The 24,582-nt window shown below is 53.3% G+C and overlaps 1 protein-coding gene across 1 annotated transcript in view; it reads left to right on the top strand.

The window, feature by feature from the left end:
* The window catches only part of LTBP2 (latent transforming growth factor beta binding protein 2), a 75,482-nt gene that overhangs the window by 22,796 nt on the left and 28,104 nt on the right, over positions 1 to 24,582 (top strand). The window contains exons 4-8 of the mRNA XM_076345104.1: positions 12,032 to 12,213; positions 13,524 to 13,694; positions 15,316 to 15,516; positions 15,890 to 16,158; positions 17,760 to 17,862. Of these exons, the coding sequence (XP_076201219.1) occupies positions 12,032 to 12,213; positions 13,524 to 13,694; positions 15,316 to 15,516; positions 15,890 to 16,158; positions 17,760 to 17,862 (926 nt within the window). The remainder of the gene's footprint in view (positions 1 to 12,031; positions 12,214 to 13,523; positions 13,695 to 15,315; positions 15,517 to 15,889; positions 16,159 to 17,759; positions 17,863 to 24,582) is intronic.

Below are 24,582 nucleotides of genomic sequence, written 5' to 3'. Positions count from 1 at the left end.
GAGCAGCAGGAGGATAGCTGGCTTTTCAGGCTCTTTTTAAACTCCAAATATGGTCTTTACATTAGGCCTGGTTCTTCTGCACCTCCTTGGGAGCCATTCCTATAGCTTAATTCAGCCTCTAGGCTTTGGGAGATAATGTTCAAATGCACTTTTCCTTCTAACTGAAAGAAAAATGCTGCTACTGTCAGCTTAGTCTGAGACTACATGCAGGAGAGCAGGGTACAGGGCAAATGCATTGTACATGTGGTAGGTGGGGTAGTACAGAAAATCCAGTTTATAGCCTATTTTATATACTATACATATATATCATTTCGGACATTTATGACAATACAATTTATATAGCAGTTCTATAAAAAAGAAAGATGTTAGAAGAGCGCTAAGGCCACGTGATCAAATGCTGGAGAGTTTTTCCCTAATGCCTGAATTAGGATTGTCGTCCAGCTTGCTTTCAGCTCCCTTGTGCATATGGATTACGCTGCAGTTTCTCATACCTGATCGTCTGTTGCCTTATTTGGTTTAAGCTGGTACTTAAGCAAAATCAAAGCTGTTCTCTTTGGTTTCAAGTGTTTTCCGTAAATCACCAAGTGCTGGCAGGACACAAGGGATCAATTGAAGCTGATTCGGTACAAGGAGCGGTTGAAATGGAGATGTAGAAGTCTCCATATAAAATATGATCATTCTCCTCTCCTTTCTTCAGAAGCACCCTGAGAAGTGCTGCCCTGAGTGCCTGGTGCTGGATGGGATTGGTACCCAGCTCTCTGCACCACCCCATTTTTGTCTCACTTGTGTGGAGGCTCTCTTCAGGGACATGCAGAAACTAAACATATAGGCAGGAACGAAGAAGAGATTCAGGCTGGAAAAATATTGTCTGTTACAGCTGAAGGAAAAAAATCCTCCATGGGAGGAAGAAATCTGGAAGAAGGAGGGGCTGAGGTTTTGCAGAGTAGGAGTGAATAGCAAATTAGGCAGTAGAGAGTAATGCAGCATGGCCGTGTACGAGAGACTGGCGGTGCTTGGGACTTTGGAGGCAAAAGACCCGAGTCGCATGGACTTTTTTCCTGCGCACCCTGGGGTCCTGCACTGAGTCAAGGTATTCTTTATTGCCAGAAAAGATCTTGACAAATTGGAAGAAATTCTGAGAACTACAAAAGGAGGGAGGAAGGGAGCCGAGGGGAATGGTTAACAGACTCACATCTGCAAAACTGAGCCTTGGAGGATGGGGAGCATACTCGGAGGCTGAGGCTATCTGGTGGGGGCAGACAGGGTGTATTAGGTTGCCTGTAGCCTTGGCAGGGTGGCCGTGCTAATTTTTCAACTACGAGGCTTTCTACAACAGCAAAGTGCCAAACTCTTCCAGGGATGTAATGACAGGTTGATAACGACACTGGAGCTCTGCCTTCTCCATTGCTTTGGAGCTGCTCTGCTGAGGAGCTGCAGCCCAGGCGCTGCCAAAGCAGGCACAGCCTTTCTGCCTGCTCCGGAGCCCTTCCCGCCAGGGATGCCATGAAACCTGCTCCTCCCTGCTGGTCCTTGGTGTGGATATCGAAGGCCATGTGGGAGAGGTGTGAGAGCAGATTTGTCGTCACGGTACCCCTGGAAGCACTGGCTTTGTCACCAGGCATCATGCATACGTGGCCAGGAGTGCTCCTGGTCCCCAGCCAGGCTTTAGTCTTCTGGCTACTGAGCAACTGGAGGGATGGAGCCAGTGCAGAACAGTACAGAATAAAATCACCAGGATGCTCATTCCTCGATCCCTGGCAGGGCTGAGACTTCGAGAGTGGGCAGCAAAGTGTCACATCCCAACACAGCTCTCATGGCTGGAGTGCTGCAGGTGAGGGAATCCTATGTGTGGCAGGGGATGGAGAGATGTGAGGAGACCTAACTACATAGAGCTAATAGACCAAAGGCCAGGTGTCCTGCTGGGTGTTCAACCATTATAGATTAAAATATTGTGTTTAACACTCCCACAGTGTTCCCAGGATGAGTGGGAGACTTCCCAGCACCTCCTGCTGTCGATGAAGAGCCTCCCCTTCTCCAGATGAGAGGACTACACGTATCTCTTCTCTACCCTGTTGCTCTCATGCCCTCTGTGTGTGTGTGTGCAGTCGCAAGCTCTTCACCCCAGTTGCACACCTGGGATGAGAGAGGCTTTGCCTGCCCTCTCCGTGTTCCGTGTAAAGTGGGGGGCAGGGAGCTGGCTCCCCCCACTCCCCAGGGTGCATGTGGGTGTGAGGATGAATAGGCTAAAGTGTTTTTTCAGGGCTTTGAAGTTGGCAGCCTGGTGGAGGGGGTGAGTGTTGCTAGTCAACAAGATGGAAATGAAACTCAAGAGTGCTTGTTTTCTCCCTGCTATAGGGGGGAGACGAGTGATCTCCCTGCGGCCAGTGGTGAGCTTTTCTCTGGCGAACGCCTCTGCAGTGGGTTTCATTAGATGGGGGCTGGGTCCTCAGCTCGCAGCTGTTGTGTCTTGTGGAGACAGAGGGCCCGCCCTTTGGGCTGGAGATCTTGGTGTGCTTGTGGGCACAAGGGCAGATTGATACGTTGTCCTCTCCTCTTGCATGCTTCTGCCCTAAATACAGGTCCTTCCCCTATCAGGGAGGACCCTGCTGCTCACCGTACTGGGGGCCACAGGGAGGAGGAGAGGGACAGTGGAGGCATTGCCGTGGCCGGTGGTGGTGGCTGAACCCTCTGTGGGGTGGTCACGTTGCACGGCGGACAACCCAGCTCTCCCAACTGTGCCAGCATCTTACGCCCAGTTGTGTAATGGTGCAAAAGCCGTGGCCATGGGGTGATGTCTGCAGTAAGATGGTGGCACTGATGGAGACCTTCATGTGACAGCAGCTGTTAGGACACTTCTGGATGGGTCTCTTCTCACCAAGATGTGAGAGCGGCTGTGCGACTCCGTCTGGCAGCAGTGCCATGCCCGTTGATCACGCTGCTGAATGCCAGCCCCCGCATGCAGGCAGGGGAGCCAACTGGAGCAGCTTTCTCACCGCTTCAGCTCAAAGGAGCGAGTGACTGAGCTGGGGAGAGGAGGGCTGCACAGCCACCCATCTTGCCTGCCATTCGCTGCACACACCACAGGCCAGCCTGGGCGGCTCTGCCAGAGGGGTGGTAGCTCGCCTGGCCTCCCTCGCCCTGTAAATCCCTGTTTTAGTCTACGGAGTGTGCAAGGTTTGGCCCAGATGTGGCATTTGTAATCAAGTAGCCTGGCCTGGTTCCTCTGCTGGCTCCACTTGAAACTCAGAGCGGTTGCAGGCTGCATATTGATTTTTCTGGGAGGCACTGGCCCACAATTCAGCTCTGGAGACAGGCAGATTACAAACAGCTTTTCGTCACGCTTGGCATTTGGAAATCATGGTTCTGGCCACTTTATGGGTCAGCACTAAGGTCTGATGGATCCAACCAGGAGTATGATCTGCTGCTCCTGGTGACAGCCTGGTGCCGTGCCCTTGCGCAGGGCATGTTTCTGCAGCCTTGCTGGGCCACGCAGGTGCTGTTCCCATACTTGGAGAGCTGGACTGCTTCCAGGGAGTCAGTTGCTCAGTCCTTAATACACGAGAGCAAAGAAGAGCACTCACAGAGTGGCAGGTGGCACGTGTGGCAAGGGAAGGGCATTTAATGTCAGCAGAGAGCTGTGCAGAGACATGTGAGCAGCCACTTTGGCTAAGGAGCAAATTAGACCCCCAGAGACTGGTTAAAGAGAACCTGTTCACTGTCTATGTGCTTATAGAGGTTCACTTATGCGGTGTCTGGCAACTCCTGAGCAGATAAAAATAGTGTTCACAGCCCATCTCCTTCTCCCTCTTTGTTCTCATGCACTACACGGCGGGCTGAGAGCCAGCTCGGGTGGCCCTGCAGCACTGGCACTGCTTTGGTGGCCAGAGGAAGGAAGATGCCAGGGTGGTGGTGGTGGAGGGACTGAGCTTGGTGGCGTGGGACAGACAGCTGGTGCCTTTGCTGTCCCATGGACTTGCACATCTGTTGCTGCCGTTTGTAGTGAGAGATCCAGTGAAATCTCGGCCAGCCACTGGCACATATGTCAAGCGGAGCAGGGATCTGGAGTTACCACTGCAAGATGGCACAGGAGAGAGCCCAAAATGAGAGCCATGTGGGCTCTGTGACAGCCGCTTGCTAGCCATGGTGAGGGATAGTGGTGGCATCTGGGTGCTGGACTGATGTGACTCCTGGGCATGTGCCAGCAGCATTGAGTGTGCGTGTGGGGCAGGGAGCCTGACCCTCGTTCCTGCCTGTGCAGCCCCTCTTTGGCAGTGCTCTTTGTGCCCAAGGCAAAGAGTGTTGTCAGTGGCACCTCTGCCCACAGGAGCTCTCGAGGTCTTGCAGGGGAGGGAGGATTTGGATGATTCCCTTCCTGCTTGCCCAATGACCTGACTGTGTGTGAGCTGTGCCTGTGGCACTATGAGGTGGCAGGTGGACATGTGAGGAGAAACTTTGGCAGCTGAGATCTGTTGTGGTAAGCAATAGAGTTGCCATTCACCTTGATGTCCCCGTGACGGTCCAAGTGCCTGTGTCTGGTGTGCCATCTGGCATGAGATCTGGCTGCAGGTGACTGAATCGGGCACAGAGGCACCCGGATGGTCATTCCTGTGGCCTTCATGGTACACAGGTCCTGCTTGGCTCAGCCGGGAAGGTCTCCTGCCTGGGGGAGGTTGGTGGCTGGTTCTCCTGGCCAGGAGAACTTCCTTGCCTTCCACTAAACCCTGGGGAGTGGGGGGCTTCAGGCTTCAGTGTCTCCCTCACTTGCACAGGGGGTACCAGTGCTGAAGGCAGCCACAGGAGGGACAGTGGGAAGCTTGAAGCCGGCAGGTTTCAGAGCTATCTCTGCTGCTCGTGGGGATAATAAACTGAGCCAGGATTTATAGACATAATGTGGGTGGGCTTGAAGTCAGGTGCCTTGTATGGTGTGGTTTCCCCCCTTCTCCCTGAGTCCTAACAGAGCTGTCTTCCTTGTCAGCATGTTTGTGAGCTAATTGATAATAAACTTGAGTGCTCTCTAAGCAATGCCTCCCCTGTGCTCCGGGGCCCAGAGCCTGAGCCACGAATCCTGTCTGCCTGCTGAGGAACCTGTTCAGAGTCCAAGAAAGGGGAAGTTTCTGGTCTGCGGTCAATTTGCTGCCTTCCAAGGCTGGCTGCTTCTCTCTCCCCCTGTAGACACAGACACTGGTGTTGAGGCTGCCCATTCTTCTGTGATGCTTTAGTGGAAAATCAGCAACTGCCGAGCATTACAAAGGGGGAAGTGAATCACTGATTTTGGTCCCCGTGGCCCCAAGCAGGGAGGGCATCTAGCCAAAGGGACAGGCAGACAGACAAGACAGACACCAAGTATATTGTTCGGCATTTAAAAACCAGGGGAGAACCCGCCTCTTGTGCTGGCAGGTTATCAGGGGCTGAGCATGACTCAGCCCCCATCCTGGCTGAGCCTTCTCACCTTGGAGCTGCACACACAGGCTGTGGGCTGGAGGAGCTGGGGTGGACTTACCAGTGCTGCAGCGACTCCCCTCCGTGCGACCCTGCTCCCAGCCCCGCAGGCAGCATGCTGCCTCTCTGGGTGGCTGGAGGCAGCAGTCGCATCCCAGGCAGCAGGCTGGTTGTAGTTGGAGAGATGGAGCTTATCGAGCTTGGACCCTGGGATGGGGGTTCCTGGACTCTGGGAAGATGGTTGCTTCTCTGAGGGTCTCTTATCTTCAGTTTTGTTTTGGCCAGTGCCGTCCCACTCTGTTGTTGCCCTCCTGGGAATTGCTCCTTAGGTCTCTATGGTCTCTATCATCTCTCCCTGATGCTCAGCGGAGTGCAGATTTGTTTCCAGCTGGAACAGTGACTTTCCAATCCTCATCTGGCCAGCCCTTGCCTTGTCTAGGGTTAGCACCCCTCCCTGCTGACCGCATTGTCCCGAATTCACTCTCTCCACAGTGCCTTGGGCCATCCACCCTGCTATGGTCAGTCAGGCTTTGGCTGGGGAGAGGGTGAGGCAGGCTGGATGAAAAATCAGTAATACTCCTGTGGCACTTGGCTCTGCATTTCCTTTAAGCAAACACAAAAAACACCATTTCCCAGCTCTCTAGCGATCTGGCCAAAGTCAACAGTTGGATGAAGAGCGGCCGATAGAAGCTAAATCCAGGAAAGACTGAGGTGTTGCTGCTGGGGAGAGGGAAATGCCTTGAAGAGTTTGCCACTTTTGCCTCCAGCCCCAAAGAGGATGCCTGGCCTTAGGTCACTAAGAGAAGCCACAGCTGTATACTCACCTGGATTCCCTATGGCTTTTGCTTACACAGAGAGCCATGATCATCAAAAGTGATCAGAGATTTGAAAAATACTTTCTATATACAGTGGGATAGAAAAACAGTATTGTTTTCTGGACCCCATGGTCTCGGTGATTTAGACTTGGTTATTGTGATTCTGTGTACCTAGTCTTGAAATTGCAGGCTTTTAAAAAAACCTGTGGTTGATTCAGAAAACAGCGGTCCTCATGTTCATCTGTGTGGTTGCCAGGAGCCTGCCAGCTCAGTCTTCCACTCGCTGTCCTCAGCGGGGTGAGAGATACCACTCACCTCCTCTGGGCAGGGAACAGGCACCTTGCAGGTTCATCTGGGACTGGGCAGGAGAGCCATCGTATCCAGGGAATACAACATTTTTGTACCTTCTCTAGCCTGCTATCTCTAAAGTAAATATAGAGCAGAGTGTAACTGATAACAAAACCTGTTTAAAATAAAGCGTTTATACACAGAGAAAGGAGCCGTGGTAGGTGTGCAGTTCCCTTGCTGGATGTCATACAAGTGTCATTTGGATCCTGCAGGGATGTGTAGCACTAGAGTGTAAGGGACCAGGTCTCCCTTGGTTCTCCTGACTTCTGGCATGTGTCCTCAGGGGCTTATGGGGAGTCCAGGTCCTTGACCCGCACCTCAGAAGAGGGCAGCTACAAGTACTTGTTGGGTAGTTTTGAACTGTTGTAGATGTGGGCCACTCGGCACAGCTCCCTCCCATTCCAAATCTCTTTTAATTTTGATTAGCACCTAATACCTATAGGAGTGAAACTTTCCATGTGCTGATGACTGAGGTCTCTCAGCCAGTGACCTTTCAGCTGTCAGCCTGGTAGACATCAGTAGGAGCACACACATCCATGCTCCTGGAAGGAGAATGCTGCTCCCTCTACCTTCCCTCCTTGACCCGTGTTTCCCCTGGACTGCTGCTGCTGTTAGCTGGACACCGCAGAGGTGGGCACCCCAGGACATCCCAGAAGGAGAGGTGTCGTAGGAGTCTGCACGCTGTTTCTGCCCCACAGGCTGTGCCTGACACGGAGAAAGCTGTCAGCAGCTCTGATGGATGAAGAGCAGGGAAACCAGCTGCTTGGCAGGCGGTCGCCTATAAAGGAAGAGACCACTGCCTCTTTGCAGAGATCTGGGCTGGCCATGTGCCTGGCTGGAAGAGTGGAAGTGAGTAATACCGCATGGAGGGAGGCTGTAAGATTGAATGAATGTGAAGCCCTGGGACTTTAAATGTCCCAGAATGTAGTCCTTGAGGTCTCAACCTCCTCTGCCTCTTCCATGCCCCTTCCCTGAGCAGGTGGAGGCATGGAAAGTGGTAGCACAAGCTGCCCACTCCACTGATCTGGAGCTGCCCCATCTGTTTTCCATCCTCACTCTTACCTTAGGACAGCCACACCAGGGAGAGAACTTACGGCAATGCAGATCCCTGGGAAGTGGACAAGCTCTGGCCGTATATATTAAGATCCACCAGATGGTTAGGGGTTGCTAATGCGTTCTGGCCAGGTCTGTACTGATGTGGTGAGCTCAGGTCCACTCCCTGAGACCCTTCAAAGCAAGCCAGTCCCCGTGAGCCCAGCATGGACTGACTCTGAAGGTTTGGAGAGGAGAAGCTCTGTTTTGTATTCCCTGACCATGAGCCAGCCGCTCGGCATGACCTGGGGATGGATTGGGACTGACAAACTGAGGTGGAAAGACACCCTTTGCCATTGATTTCTGTGGCCCGGGGTAGGATGGTGTTACTCAACTCAGTCTACAAATCCCAGAGCTCATCTGCCTAGAATAGAACCAGATAAACAAATTAATTCAAAGCAAATCTGCCTCCCCCCGCTGTGACACACACTGGAATGCTTTGCCAACAGGATCCCAGTAGGATGGCTTTTCCTCAAGTATTGCAAGCCATGGAGTAATGTTCCTCCTCTGTTTTCCCTTTGTGAAGTTGGCACTGCCCCTCACAGTAAGCACATATAATCCACTTTTCTTTGCAACTGAAATGCTAATGATTATTTTATTTAAAGCCCTTCATATGTTTTTTTTATTTTTTTTTTTTTAACAAAATCTGATGATCCTAGGAATGACAGGAGTTGTCTGTAAAGCCAACGGGTGGAATTCCTTCAGGCAGGCAATGGGTAGTGCCCAGCCAAGTCCTGCTACTTGCACGTGGCATGCTCCCTTCCTCAAGGATAGATAGGAGTATTTTCAAGCACAAGAGCTGATATTTCCCTGTCTTATGCCAGCGGGCACCTTCACCCAGTGACTCTTCAAAACTCAGGCTGAAGGTTGCCCTCGAGTGACCAGCACTAGGACAGTGAGCGTTGCTGGGCTGGGGAACTCTCACCTCTTTTCCTTGGGGTGCTTCCATCTATGCAGTAGAAGACCTTGGAACCCCAGCCACGTTCACTCATAGGACTATGCTTAGGGTCTCTCACCAGAGATCAGAGAACGAATGTGCCTGAGCTTCCAGGGCTTGGTAGCTCTCAGCTTCCCTAGAGCTCCATACAGCTTTTCTTTTGTCGCTAACAAAACCAGCAGTAGCACACCAGGTAACAAAGCAGTAGGTAACAGGCACCAGAAGTTCCTTTGCTGGCAGCAAGGCTGGATTAGTAGCTCAGAAATGTGTGAGCAGGTCATGCCTGGCCCCCATGGCCATCAGGGATAGGTAGTACTCTGCAGAATCTCAGGAGAGCTTCTGAAAGAGGCTCATAGGGACAGAGGTAGGACTGAAATAAAGTTCACTTCTCTGCAATTATTCTGGTTAGCCTTACTGATTATTGAAAAGCAAGCACTGTTTGTTGTCCTCGTCTCAGTTTAGATCTTGATTTTAACAAAACAACAAATATTTTTATCAGCAGGTAATAATTTCGTTATCTGTCTGTGCTCTTTGACCAATCCCACTTGCTCTGTCTCCATCCCTGAATGACCTGTAGCCAGACTCCACTCCAAACAGCGTATGAACCTTCAGCCTGCAAAGCTGGGTGTCTGCCCAGCAGCAGCACGGGTTACCTGTGCTGCTTCTTCTCAGGACTCCTGTTCATGCCTCCTTCCAGCAGCTCAGCAACTCATTTTCAAGGTTTTCCTGCGTTAGAAACAATTAGGTAATGAGTATCCAGACTGGGGACTTCTGTCTCTGGAATAAAATCGTTCATTCTTGGATTCCTACAGCTCAAGGCCGGAAACAATCAATAGCTCAATAGATAATCTAAAATTGCCTCCAGGACAGCACAGATTATGCATTTTTATTTAGTTATATTTGCATTGTTCCAGTGATACCTCATCTCCCAGCAGCACACTTTCCTCTCCTGAAGCGATGGTATCGGGAGTTGGGGAATCCACTACTGGGGTGTTTTTTGCAAAAGGAAAACAGCTATACTGCTGCGTGTGGGCGTGATTTCTAGTAGGGAATTATTTGGCTTTGGTTTGCAGATGTTGTTTCATGGTTTGCCTTTCTTGGTTAGATTACAAGGCTCTTTACACCTGGCATTTTGTTCCTGTGGAGAAACCTGTGCCCTGTAATCAGAGCACCTCTTCATCTTCTTTTTGCTAAATTGAAGAGATTGAATACTTTAGGTTTCTTACAGAAAGGCATTTTTGCCAGCCCTCAAATTATTTTGTCATGTTTTTTCTTGTATCCTCTCCAGTTTTTCAACATCCCTTAGAAGATGTGACATATTTCACATCAGAATTAGATGTGATATTTTAGCATACATACTCCCTGCTGTGATGAGGATGTGTAGGGAGGAAAAAATACCTCCCTGTTCCTGCAGTGTTTCACTGCCCTGATGTCAGGGCATTGAACTGACAGTTCATATTTAATTGCTTGTCATTACCCCCGAAATCTTTTCAGAATTGCTGGTTTCTAGGATCGTCTCCTTCTATCTGCAGCTGCTGCCTGCATTCCTTCTTCCTAGAAGTGTAATTCTGCATTTGGCTCTATTAAAATCCCATATTGCTTGGATGGATTTGCCCTCCACAGTGATCCAAACTGCTCTGTGTGATTGCTCTGTTCTCATCACGATACACCACATTGCAAATTTTTGTGTCAGCAGCACACATTATCAATGTCGATCGTATGTTTATTTCGAAATAAAAATATTTATTTCCAGATGAAATCCTTGAATCGTGCCAGGCCTCGTACTGATCACCCTGGAACCCATCTAGTTCCCTCCCCAGCGACAACTGCTTCTTGTGTTCTGTCACACAGCCAGTTTGTTATTCATTTCACATGTGCCTGATTGACATCGTACTGCCCTGTTTATTTTTTTATCGGAATAGCATGGGCTCTCAGCCTGTCGGTGTGCGTGTATGTAATTCTAGTGAATGATGAAAATGGACTTCTTTGACAAGAGTGGTTCTCCTTAGACCCCTTGACCTCAATTCTATATTCTTTTCCTTTAGTTCCCAATCAATTGATCTGTTCGTCATCTTTTCCATTCTGTTGTTCAGGGCTGATTTCGGGCTCGCTGGCTGACAGTTACCTTGTGGATCACGCTTGACCTGTTTGAATACCAGCGCAGCATTAGCTCCCTTTCCATCTCCCCAGATCTTACCGTTATTCCAAGCTATCCAAGCCAGGAATGTCAGTGAGCCAGAGCTGCCATCAGCCAACTCTCGTTGGATCATCCAGTCCTGTTGGGTTTAGAAACACCTCCCCTCTGCCGACTGTGACAGGGAAAATGGTGGCAACCATAAAGTGGGATGGACCTCTCTGACCTCTTTGGTGGGACAGAGCTAGTTTGCCCCAGCCATTCGGTCAGAGGTGGAGGTGTTGGACAGAGTATGCAGAAGACCTGTCGGTGCTTAAGTTTGGTTGCAGAGAAATCCAAGGCACGGAGTTTCAAAGAAACTCAAGGGGCATATGGGCAGCCAACCTATTTTGGCCCCTGGTGTATTAAAGCCTTTTTCCTTGCAGGTGATGCAGGCGAGAGTGAGGGAGACATTTGCTGGTAAGCACAGAGCACCCTCTTGGAGGTTTAGTGCTGCCAGTCAGTAAAAAGGAATGGGAGCAAATGCAGCAGAGCAAGATGTGCTGCTCTGTCGGTTTAATGCAAAGAGCTCTGCCTAGTGGTCTACATGGCTTTATCACAGAGTGTAAGAAGTGTGACCTTGTGAGCTGGATGGCTTCTCTATGCTTAGTCCCCAGAAAACACCAAAAGCCACAAATGCAATTACTGCAGAAAGTTGTAGCTGCACTTACAGGAGTGAGTTCTTGGTCATTTTCTCTTGTTTGTGACTCTCGTAGGCCAAGTTTTGTTTATTTGCTTGGCCTGCCTTCTCTTCTGACTGCCTTGCTGGTTTTCCAGTGCTCGTTTGGGGCTGGGAAGGCAGGTCCTGAGAAAATTCCCACCATAGAACAAACTGATTTGGAGCTGCTTGTGTTTGCTGGGGGAGGGATGTGGTGGGGCAAGGAGCAGCCCTTGAGTGTGATGGGCAGACAGAGGTGCTGCAAGGCAGCCGGGGCGTCCCTGTGGTGGGGCAGCCTGATGTGACGGTACAGGGAGGGTATCTTGGTGAGCACTATGCCCTGCCAGGCTCAGAGCTTGCGGCACAGTCCCTGGAGTGAAATGGTGCCATCGTGATGACTGAAAGCAGGTGAGGAGTGGAACCCTGCTTGGGTAGCCAGAGCTCTGTGTCCAGGTGGTGGCTCAGGCAGCTTGGCAGTGAAGATTGCTGCAGGGCATCCTGGTGGACAGGCACTGTGGGTCAGCGCAGTTACTCGTGAGGAGTATCGGTTCATTTTTTCTCTTCCGCAGGACTCAGAGCAGAATTGGCTCTCCTGTCTCCCCCCAGCACACAGGGCCGTCACGGACTGTCCGGCGCTACCCAGCTGGCAGTGGCCAACTCACCTCTAATGCACTCCCCAATGGGAATGGACGTGAGCAGAGCAGCTCTGGGCCACATGCAGTTTCCCAGGAGCACACCTTGTCTGCAAGGGGTAAGGCCTCCAGGGCTGTCACTCTTTTGGGACTTCTTGTTGGGGTGTCCTGGGGAAGGGCGATGGTGTGACTGGGGATCCCCAAGAAACTCTGGACTCCCAGGACTGCTGAGTGGGATGAAAAGGGAAGGTCAGCATATGCATTGCTGGGCTTGGTGAAGAAAGAGACCCTACCCAAGGAGGACAGATCAGGGGACCAAAATGCTGACAGCAGGGGAGAGGAGCCAGGGGAATGTGACGGATGCCCCCCAGAGGTGTTGAACATCATCCCAGCACTGCTGCCCTGAAGGGGGATTGCCTCAGTCTGTAGGAATGGTGTCTCCCAACTTCCTCCTCAGTCTGAGCAGCCCTCGAGGTCAGATTGTGCAACCAGCATCTAGTTCTTCCCTTTGGCTGCCCCTTTGGTGCCTTCGGACATGAGCAGGGATCAGGCCAGGCTGCTGGGACATGCAGTTGCTGAGGCAGAGCCTCAGCAGCTCCCCAGCTAGGACAGATGCAAGTTGTCTTCTGCAGCTTGGCTCCCCCTGAAGCCGTGCTTCCCCAAGGAGGCACCATGTGGCATCTCAGCCCTTATGAGTAGGGCCGTGAGCCTGACTGAAGCTGTAATCTGAAAGTAGGGATTGAAATGGGGAGACTCAGGGGTGAGCACCAAGGGGGGCACCTGCAGAAACAGCTGTCTCGCTGGGCAGGGATGGAGGAGGGCTATGGCGTTGAGCCAGCTGGTTCATGGTTACACAATAGTTCTGCCTGTTGTCCATTTTCCGCAAGCCCCCAAGAGCCCTGAGTGCCATTTCCCCCTGTATCTAATGTGAGGATGGTGAGGGACCAGGAGGGGACTGCAGGTAACTGCAGGAGGTCTGGGGGTGCTTACAGGGAGACATTGGTTTTCTCAAGCCCTGATGCTCTCTTTGGTGGATACCAGTGTGGCTGTTCACGTGGGAAGCCTTCCAGTGGTTTAAGGGCAGCCAGTCTCCCAGCTACTGACATGGCTTGAGAAGGAATATTGTCTAAAGCAGAAAAACACTCTTTATAGTGGAGTTAGTGCATGTGTGTCCCTTCACAGGGAGTTATGCCACTACAACTGGGCAGGCAGAGCATGCTGCTGGCCATTTTTCATGTGTTGACAAACCCTTACTGATGCTGGAGCAGAGGAGAGGCCGGAGTGAGCAAGAGGCAAGGAGAGTCACTGTCCCGGGGAGAGACACAGACCCCTCCTTGCTCTGGGAATGCTTTGGAGCTTGAGCTGCAGATTACCAGCCCCCTGGCCTGGAGATGCCGTTTCCACTTAGCACTGTCCTTTTCTTTCATAGGGACCAACCTGACAGAGAAGATTAGGAAGATAAAAATCGTCTTCACACCCACCATCTGCAAACAGACATGCCGGAGCGGGCGCTGCTACAACAGCTGTGAGAAAGGAGACACCACCACTCTCTATAGCCAAGGGGGACATGACCACGATCCCAAGTCCGGCTTCCGCATCTGTGAGCACCCCAAGGCCCCCAGCCCATCTTCTTGCCTGTTCCCCCACTCTCCTCCTTCTGCCTTTCCTGCCTCTACAGACTGAGAGCTTGGGCTGCTATAAGGATGGGAGGAGATGGCCTCTCCCAGTGCCTTGGAAAATGTCTCCTGGGGTCTTTGGGGCTTATTCCATCTCTGTCTCTGGGGGAGGAAGACAGACCTTGCCTCATTGCTCTCTTTCCTGGGCAAGCAACTTCTGTTTCCATCCCACACCAGGTAGGGGGGACGCGTGTGTTTGAGTCAGGCCTGCAGCCAAGCCTCACCACCCCCTCCTTCTCAGAGCCAGCTCACTGCTTTCGTTGGCATCCAGTCTTGGGGCTGACTTTCATCACCTAATTTCCTCCTGTTCTCTCCTTTCACTCACGTGGCAGCCAGGAGAGCTGGCTGCAGGTTGCAAGCTGTTCCTATAAACAGGGCTGCTGAAACCTCTGCTTGCCTTTCAGAGCTGCTGGGATTGCTTGTCAGGTCACTGGGATACTCAGCTGTGGGTTGGGCACATCCTCTTGGAGCCAGTTGTTGGGAACAGCCTGCAGGACCTGGTGGGACCCATCCTCTGAAAGCCTCTGTAACTCTCAAGTTCTTATAACACTGAGAGAATGCAAAGTCTGGCTGTTGTGGACACTAACTGATACAGGGTTCATGGGAATTTCTGCCTAGATCCCAGTCCAAAGATGTGTCTCCTCCCCCTGAAACTGGTTGCTGGGGTTGAGCAAATGAACTCGGAGCAGGGTGGGAGCTCATCCCTTGGGATGAACCTAACAAGCCATCCTGGGATGCGCAGCAGCAGTGTCTCATCTCACACTGAAATGAGTCAGGATGATCTGTCAGGAAATCCCATGCCTTGTCCGAGTGTCGCTCACACTGAGAGACGCTCTGGGGTGCTCCAAGCATCTGATGAGGCCGGAAAAGACATGACTTCGGTTTCATCTGTGGATGCTTTTCCTGAGCCTATACAGACGAATTGCTCCCGGTTCTTTTGTCCCACTCCAAGCTTCTCCCACTTGACCTGCTGGCAGGGCCAGGGCTGGCCGGGAGACAGGATCTGAGGATGTGGCTCTCTGCCCATTCTCTCCTTCCGCCTCTCCCCTCCCCACTGAGCTCCCTTCTGGGCTGGGAGTAAAAACCCTGCCAAGTGGGGAGGGGGTGATGCAGAAGAGAAGGAATTGTGCCTACTCGGCCGCATGTGGCTGCCGTAGCTTCTGCCCCACTCTGAGGGATCCTGCTGTGCCAGCAACACCACCTTGGCCCTGGGGGGTTGCCCCACAGGGCATGGGTGCCCCAGGCTGGCCGTGGCCCCAGAGCCCAAGGGAGGGCTCATCATCTTCGACCCATGACTCCAACCCTGAGCAGAGCTCAGGGAGGACCCCGGCTTCACCTGCTGCCCGCTGGATGGCGGTGCACAGCAGGGACCCCAGGCTGCCTCCAGGCTGCAAGTGCTGACCCCAGCCCGGTGCTGGGTCTGCTCCTTGGGCACCGTGGGGCTAGTGCTGGCCCAGATCCAGCTGCCTGGCCTCCCCCAGCCACCCCTTGGCTAGAGACAGTGGCACAGTTTCTTTGCTAAGCAGACCTCTCTTTGCCTTGCAGACTTCTGCCAGATCCCCTGCCTGAACGGAGGGCGCTGCGTGGGCCGGGATGAGTGCTGGTGCCCCTCCAACTCCACGGGGAAGTTTTGCCACCTGCCAGCTCCCTCTCTGGAAAAGAAGCAAGGAGGGAGAGCCCCAAAGACCCCATCCGGCAGCTCCATGAAGCACTCCACGTACACCCTGCCCTTGTCCAACCAGCTGGGTGAGCATGGCTGGGGGCTCCAGACCCCGCATTTCCCTCATACTTCTGAGTCCTCCTACTTGGGTGCTCCTCAGATCTTCATTAACAGGCCTGAGGAGGCCACTGCCTCCTTATGCTTGCCTTTTCAGGCCAGGTTGTTAGAAAAGTGGTTCCCTTAGTTTCTGAAGGGCTCAGGTCACCGGGGAAAGTTTTTGGTAGGTTTGTCCTGGTTTTGGGCCAGAGAAGTATCTTCTCTTAGATGCAATCTTCCTCTAGATTTTCTGGTGGGGTCAGTCTACCTTTCCTCCCTTGTGACTTTGTTGATGACAAGATGCTCTTCGGGTGCCAAATTGTTGCCAGATTGTCGCAACTGTGGTATAAACTCATCTTCCAGCTTCCCTAAACCCTTCCCTGGTAAACGTCCACATCAACCACCCTCCAGAAGCCACCGTGCAGATTCATCAGGTGGCCAGAGTGCGGGGTGACACAGAGGTGTCGGAGGAGAACAGCGTGGAAGCGGTCCTGGTGCCTCAGCTGGCTACCATGCCCTGGTACACCTACGCCCACGGGAACGGCAACAGCATTGCCACAGAGAGCGGCCAGCAGCAGCAGAGAGCCCCAGGGCTGCTGGGGAGGTGTTTTCGGGAGGCTCTCCATGGGCAGGTAAGGGGTCACCCGTCAAGCGTTGGAGCATGTGTGTGGAGATACCTTTCTTGTTCTAGGGTACAGGTGCATTGGCTTATGGGGCAGGGAGGGTGGCCTTTCATTGCGTGAAGCTCTTCAGCATCAGCGTGGGCATCACCCAGGTGCCGTGGGCATGGGCAATAATGTGTTAGTACTTGGGAAGAAAATCCCTTGTTTTGGCTCAACAGGGAGACCTCGCTGCCTTGCCCTGACCAGGCTGTGGCCTGGGGCAGCACAGCCCAGACTTGATGGCTTTCACACGCAGTCTCGTTTAAAAAGGGTGCCCTATTTATAGCAACATTTGCAGCCACGCTCTGCGATTATTGTAGGAAACGTATAAAACATAGGAAAATTCCTTTCCCTCTCAGACGATAAATGAAAGTCTGATTTCCATGGAACAACGCCTTCCCGGGCAGCTCGGTCGGGGCTTGAGAAGCAAACGCACGTGAGGGGCTTTCTCACCCTGTCCCGCAGTCATCGTAATTTCTTATTTTGTCTTTCCCCATATGTTTCTCTTGCGTCACTGGAAAAGCATTGGAGGTTTTTGGCACCCACAGGAACACCTGTGAGCTCCCCCGGAGCAGCTCACGCTCAGCAAGACCCCCCGGCTGGGCAGCCTGGGACCCAGCCCCCTCCCCACTGCTCCCCAGCCCTTCCTGGGGGGCTGCTCCCTGTTCCCATCCCGTCCTTCAGTTGCTCCCATCAGAGCCGTTCCTAGTGGGATGCATTCTCAGCCATCCCCCAGCACAAAAATAGAGATCAGACCCTGGGGCTGGAAAAGCTCCGTTCCTCCGTGGGGAGACAGCGGCTCTCTGTGCCTGGGAGCAAATGATGATGCACAGTGATGCTCGCAGATGCCCAGAGAGGCTGCGGGAGACGCTCCGTGGGGGGCGAGGGGGGCAGCGGGGGGTACCTTTGCTGTGCTCACAGCTCACCCAGCCGGGGTGATGCCGTGCCTGGGAGAGGGTGAGGAGCCCGGTGGGGAGCGCTTGCCTCTCCCTGCTCAGCCACAGCCGAGCCGATCGGTATGCGAGCGCTGGGCAGGCGGCCACGCGCGCCTGGACAGGGGCCAGCTCTGGCCTGTGGGCCACGGCGGCTCCGCTCTAATGGGGAAGCCTGTAATCCAGAGGGCCTTGCTGGGGGGGGGGCGAGCAGGGCGGGAAAGAGAGACTCATTAAGCAGAGTAAAGTGCCTGACCGCAAGCTCCCCGCCGGGCTGGAGTGGTGCACCCATTTCGCTGGCTAATCAGCCAGGCACATGGCTGATCCAAGGGCTTTGCCTGGTGATATCATCTCTGGTTCATCTCCTGCTCCGTTTGATGTCCCCTTCCCCTCCGAGGGGTGCAGTCGAGGGAGTCTCATGTTTTTCTGTCTGCACAACTGTTTACTGTCTTAAACAACATCCCCGGTCCTGCTGTGTCCCGGTGGGGAGCTGTGCCAGGAGGGCTGTGCCAGCCTCTGACCCCAAACCATCATCCCCTGTGCCGGCTCTGCCGCTGCCGTGCCAGCCGGCTGCAGCGGACAGGCACGTGTCCCCTTCCCGTCCCGCAGAAGCCTGATCCTCTGGTCCTCTCTCCACAGTGCACCAACCCCCTGCCAGGGCTGACCAAGCTGGAGGACTGCTGCGGCAGCGTGGGGCTTTTCTGGGGTGCAGACCAGTGCCTGGCCTGCCCCCCCCGGCCAGGTGAGTGCTGCCGCCATAGGGGACAGTGCGAGGTATGGCCTGCACCCTCGGCAAGCAAAAATGGTCAGGCTGCCTCACATGGCTGAGGAGGCGTGGTGCAGAGCCACGGGTCCCCTGCCATGTGGCTCTACTTTGCCCAAGGCCTTTGGGGATGGGCAGCATGTCCAGGGTGGCACATGGGGCTGTGCCCCCTCTGCTGCTGCCCCAAGGAGTGCTCTGGTTTGGGTGCTGGCCCTAGGCTCAGTGCTTTCTCCCCAAACCACCCCTGCAAAACCCTGGTGCAGCCGGTGGTTCGGGCCATGCCAGCCCCACTTGGAGGGAGAAACAGGAAAAGAGTGTCCGTGGTTTTAGGAGGTGCAGTCCTAGATTGGCGGAGGAGGCTGCAGACTCGGCCCTATAGAGTTACGGGCTTGCTCTGGGCCCGACACGGGCTTGGCAGGGGCTCTGGAAATAACACTACATCAAACAATTGGCAAGAACGCACCCGGGGTCCGTTCCAGGGGCATGGGCGTCCAGCCCTCTTTCTGCTGTGCTCGGGAGCCGGACGGGCTGATCCAGTGGGAGACGGGGATTCCTTGGCTGCTTCGCTCGGGGTGCTCTGTGACAGGCACGGCCCCTTGCGCCACAGCCCCCCTCCCACACTGCAGTGGAGAGGCTGTGCTGAAGGACTCCTGGCTGGAGGGAGGCAGCCCCGCAGGCAGCTGGTGCTGACCAGGTCCACTGCAGGGCAAGGTGCATATGTCCAATGCAACACAGGCAGGGAGCTGCTCACCTCTCCCCTGCCTGCCCGCTTGCCCCCTTTCATCACTGCCTGGCTGCTCGTTCACATGCCTTCACTGGATCAAAGGACTAAAGTAAACAGACCCCATGGTCCAGGAGACTTTGACCCCTGAGGAGAGCAGAGGTGTCCAAGGCGGCAGGTTTTGTGCAAGCAAGTGTGGTGTTGGTGTCTTCTAGCTCTGCGCAGAGGCTGTCCCACTCGCTTGCATGCACACTCCCAAGAGCTGTTTGCGTCTCGTTGTCCTCCCTCGATTCGGTTCCTCCTCAGCCAGGGTTAGGGCCGGCTGGAGCCAAATTCCTCGCAATCATAGACGAGGTTGTCAGCATCCTGGAACCCAGCGCAGATCTGGGGAGAGCTGATTGCTGTCATCTTCCTGCTCTGCACGGCTCTGCTGTGGCCCCGGGCCACGCTGCTCCTTGCCTGCCCTCGTCTGTGTGCCAGCCTCAAGGGAGCCTTGGGCACATGTGGTACGTGGGTGACCACAGGGTCTCCAGGTTCAGCACAAACAAGGAAATGCCCCACATGGGCCTCACCCCCGTCCTCTTCGTCCCCAACCTTTGCATCCCCAGTCACAGCTTTCTCCTCCCCATCTCACAGCAGTCTCCCCGTTACTTGCCCTGTCTCTCTGTGATCCCCCCATTAGGAAGCAGGGGGGCTGCTTAACACATTGGTTAGGCTGCAGATGGCTGCAAAATCTCTGCACCTCCTTTCTCTTTCTCCATGCCAGGATGCTAGGTATCACTCAGCGGCCAGAGCTGCAGCAGTGATTGCTCTGCTGGACTTAGATCTTCAGGCTTCAAAATGTGTCTCTAATCACAGGCTTCCAAGACATGAAAACAGGCACGAAATACCCCCATGTACTCCTTGCAGTCAGCCAGCCAGTAGAGCAAATGCACTTATGAAATGCTTCCTAGCTGCCAGCAGGTCCCACTTCCACAGCTCAGCACATGCCCTGTGTCCCAGCAGCAGCTGAAATTCAAGAGAGGTTGTCACTGCTGGTCTTCGTTGAGTGGACAGATGCTTGTGTGGCTTTTTTTCAGCTTAATTCCATGGGGATATGAAAAATGTATCCCCATGGGTCTTCTGTCTTCCTGTGCCACAAGAAAATCCCATTCTCAGTCCCTCTGGCTTTGGGTGATGAAGTTTCCCTTTGGAGACCAAATAGCTCTTGTTGATTTTGGCAGGAATTCAGGCTAGTTGAAGGGGCCATTTTCATCCTCTTTAATTGTGTGCAAGTATCTTCCTCCTTTGGCTACCTCTGATTGACTGGCCCGTAACCAGCCCCACATGCAGGAGACCACACAGTGCAAGTGAAGGGAGCTGTAAGGCAGACACTCAATGGAGGCAGCCTTAGAGAGCCCGGCTGTTGTGAAGTGAGAAGCCCAGGCGGCTGGCATGCTTTTCTCTGGTGTGCTGTCTTCGCAGACAAGAGATCTCACCCCAGAGGGAGCCAGGGAAACAGTCCTTTCTCCATGATCTTACTGCTCTCACAGAGCCAACGAGCACTGTGACCTCCCATTGCCCCGTGCCTCCTCTGCCAGGGCTTCCCAGGTCCATGCCTGTCCAGTATGAAGGCATCACTCCACATCGTTCCTGCCTGTAGACCACATCCCACACTCACAGCCCTTCTGTCTCCTGGTCTTGCGTGTTGTGCTCAAAGTCACTGGGCTGTAGTTCAGTGACCTCGTGTCTCGTGCACAGCGATAACATGTCCAGTGGATGTTTCCAGCTTTCTTCTTGGCACTGCGGTCTTCGGAGAGAACTTCTTGCGCTTGTGTGTGCTGGGGAGGCGTGGACCAGAGCAGACTTGACAGCACTGGGAGTTTAATTCCAGCAACCAGAGACAGAAATGGCAGAAGCTAGTTCAGTGTAAACACTTACAAATGTACAGAAGTGCAGCCAGGCAAGAGCTAGACAAATGAAGAACTTGTTTGGATTGACTGTCTGCCCGAGACACTGATTGTTAGTAGAGTCTGGATACGTCCGGATGTCTCCGTCGACTGCAGCTTTCATGTTTGGTACGTGTTTGTGTGCGGAAAGACATCAGAGAAAAAGAAGAATCAGAGGCAGGCATCTGTCCGAGCAAACCTGCCATGACCAATCCTCGCTATTTTTTGTGTTTTGCCCAGCATCAGAAAAGCCAAGGCACTTGAATGCTTTGTCTGCATCCTAAGGAGACTATGTTAAAAGCTGAGTTCAGAATTAAGGTAGAGGTGGGGTTGACCTGGCCAGGATTCTCTGTAGCGGGTGTTACATTAGTCTCAGAGGTTTCCTTAGGATCTGCTCAGGCTTTTGGCTGTCTGGTTTGCTGCTGGGAGGGTGTATATTGTTAGGCCCCTTCAGAGAAGTGGGCACAGAGATGGATATTCAAGCAGGCTATAGTAGAAGTCACTGGGAGTTTGCTGTTGCTCATGTAAGTGAGAGCTGAAGATAGGATCCCCAGGATATGTCAGAGACAGCCCTGGGAGAAAGGGGAGAGCCGAGACCTTGCTCGGTGAGCTGTTGGGGCAAAGGCTGTCACCCAACCCATGAGAGAAAGAGAATGAGCCAGAGGCAGGGCCCTGGAGAGTGGCAGGACACCTGCATGCTGTCGTGCAGCTGCAGTCCTTCAACTCCGGCTGGAGATGGCTGGATGAAATGTGCTGTGCTGCAAGATAGGATAAATCAGACGGAGACATCCAATGACTCTCCTGGGTCTTTAGTACTTGGAGGAGGTGCTGGAGCACACAGTGAAAGTCTAGAACAGAGAGGTAGGAGGATATGGGAGCTGGAAGTTAAAACTCAGAGAAGACTGATAGAGGGAAAAGGGAATCGGAGGCTGAGGAAGCAGCTGATGTAGAGACACTTGGACGTGGCTGGGAGGAAGCCCAAGGACCAGCAGGGTATTTGAGCAGTGCTGGTGAGGAAGCTGCACTGAAGCAATGTCCTGTCCCATGGCAAGCTCAGGTTGTGGGGCTAGTAGCAGGCACACTGCTGGGCAGAGCTACTCCTGCTTACCTGTCAGACCATATACTATTTTGGGGTATACAGTGGTGTGTGGAGAAGAACATGCTGGAACAAGGTGAAGACATGGTCCGTGGAAACTAAAACCAACAAGACCCAAGCTGCAGGTTGACACAGACCCCCCACAGGGAGGGTGTGGATTTGGACACTGGTTTCCCTGAAGCCTTGGCCCTCCTCAGGCACGTGGGGATAAAGGAAACCGGTAGTGGAGAGTTTTTTCTGAAGGCAAGGCGAGACGATCTGCCCAGAGGGGGTCACAGCCCTTTTCTTCCACCTCTTCCCTGTCCCTGAGACCACACAGCTCTGTGACCAGCACTGTTCCAGGAGAAGCCCATATCGGTGATGGACACCCTCTCCTCTACTGCGCAGGAGCTACAAGTCTCACCTTTCTGCGGGGGTTTGAGGAACTTTCTGGCTGCAGCAGTAAACCTGCATCTTCCAGGTCCTGGTTTTTCACTGCCCGCTGTCCCTTATTTCAGGCTGCAGTCAGCCTGAGCGTGGGCTGGGCTGCGCACCCAACGGTTGTGCTCACTGCAGATCTTCCTGGGCTGCTTTCTCTCCTCCTGCCTATGGGTTTTAACTGCATTAAGAAACAAGTCTTTGAAGGCTATTGTTTTGTTTTTATTCCCACTCCCAGTGTTTTTTCAAGTTTTTTGTCCTAGAGAAAAGTCTGAATTTCACTGGAAAGTTGGATCTTGTAATGTCTGGTTTGGCATCCGCAGCACTCCCCAAACAGACCTCCCACCGTGAGACGGGTGGCAGCTCACCCATGGAGCCGTCGTCATCAGAAATGCCGAGTGGCTCCGCAAGCCGCACGCTCCCCTGCGCTGTGCCTGCAGGCATTGAAACAGCCACAGGAAGCCCCTTGAAAATCAACCTCCTGGTCTGCTCTTGTGATCAAATCAGGGAGGAAACAGGGAAAAAACCCTGGAAATATGGGAATGAGGCTACGGAGGGGGCTGGTTCTGCCACTGCTACACCACGTGCCACAGGGAGTCTGTCTGAGACAGTGAAGAAGGGCTGGAGGTGGGGAAAGAAGCTGAAACCTCTGCAATACTGTGGCAGTACCACAGAAAGCAGTACCTGGGGAAGCACAGCATTTTCAGAACTGCCTTGTTCTGCAGAGTGCTTGTTTTGCCCATCATTCATGTGCAGCATCGTGGTCTCGGCACACAGCAGCACAGTGTTGCAAAAGTGGGGTTTTTTTAGGTACAGACGTATCTTGTCCCAGCTGGAAGCCACTGTGGGAGAAGAATGAGGTTCTCTCTGTTGAAATGACCCCAAAAGCCAACAGTAATTACCAGAGTCTTTTTTTCCTCCAAGCATCTTTTTCACCTTGAAGATCTTTATTGACCATGAGTAGAGCAGAGGGCTTAGTTTTGCATCGCACATCAGCACTGGTGCATGCCCTCCTCACACCTGCTACCGTAGCCTTTGTTGGGGCATTGGAGAAAGCCTTGTGGGAGCCTGCCTACCACAGACCACCCGGAGGAGAGGAGAGTGGTCATGACAGATCTGGACTGAAGGATTCGTGTCCTTTCCCTCTTGTCCATTCTGCCTGGGAACTCATTCCCACAGCCACAGCCCTGCCTGCTTCTTGGTCTGGCATCTTCAATACTTTTTCTCTCTGGAGGTTGCTGTGGTGTTGGAGCTGCTCTGCTCTTCTGCCAGCAAGTTCAGCAGCTGAGGTCCTTTCTGCGGTGGAGGCTGATCTTCTCTGCTTCACACTAAACCAAGCTGAGGTTTGTATGAGTCCACCACCCCAACCACTCCAGATGCCACAAGACCATGCACTCTGGCTCCTTTCCTCTCCCACAATCTGGAAAACCCAGAGCAAGCAGAGGCACCACAGCCACCCTCACAGCTGCACGCTCTGTGCCCACTGTGGGCACAGGGAGATGCCTGGGGTCCAGCTGGGCCTGTGGTTCTTCTGTGGAGCCAGTCCAGAGTCTCCAGAAATGTCTGTGAGTCCTGAAAGTGGCAAAGGAGTTCAGCAAGGCAAGTTTTCTCAGAGAGATAATGCCTTCTGTATGATAAATGGAAAGAGTTGAAAGAAATGGGCTAGCTTTCAGCAGCCAAACATTTCCTCACTTCTCATCTGACCACAGGCTTGCCTCTTCCCCTTTTAACAGAGTGATATTGGCTGGCCTAAGGCAATGTATTATCTCACCCTACAAACCTTGCCTTGCTCAGGCCCTTGTGGCTACCACGACTAGAAGTGGTTTCTTTCCACTTCACCATCAGCCTGAGCTTCTTCATCCCATCTTCAGACAGCATTTGGGCAGCCAGGGCCCTTGGGTAAAGCCTATTCTGGGAAGTGATGGACAACTTACGAAGTGTGCCTGGCTGCTTAAAGATCATCCTGCTAGGCTACAAAACCCCTCTGCCTGGTTTTTGTGCATTCATTTCCCTTCTCATTCTGCTGTGCTTGAGTATTGTTCTAGCTGGGGACAAAGGTGCTGTGGGAGTCCTGGGCTGTGGCTGCTTTGTGCTCACCTTTCTGGATCTGTAAGCTTATTGCACGTGTGCTCCCCTGGGAGAGCCCGACCCTGCCGGGGATGTCTGGTGCCTGCAGACCTTGCTGAAAGCAGCACTGGGCGGTGGGATGAAGCAGAGCTGGAGGGATTGATGAGGAGAGCCGAGACGGAGTCCTGGTGTGCAGGTACCTGGTGAGCACATCGCTTCAGTGCAGTGCCCACGGGGCTGAAGTACCCGGGAGGTGAGGCTCTGAAATCATACCCTCAGCAAGCCTGAAATCCCTCTGCCTGACAGATGCAGCTCAGCTGCTCCGTCCCCAGCCTCAGGCTCCAGGAGCACCCCTTCCTAGAGAGAGTGTAGACAGACAGACAGACACACAGACACATAGACACGGGAGGCCGGGACTCCTCTGGCTGTGGGTGCTGACAGATTTCTGACCTCTCCAATCATCAGATTGG

The sequence above is a fragment of the Aptenodytes patagonicus genome, chromosome 7, assembly GCF_965638725.1.
Source record: "Aptenodytes patagonicus chromosome 7, bAptPat1.pri.cur, whole genome shotgun sequence".
NCBI lineage: Eukaryota > Metazoa > Chordata > Aves > Sphenisciformes > Spheniscidae > Aptenodytes > Aptenodytes patagonicus.
Note: the sequence above shows the minus strand (reverse complement) of the source record. Positions and strands in the feature narration are given on the sequence as shown.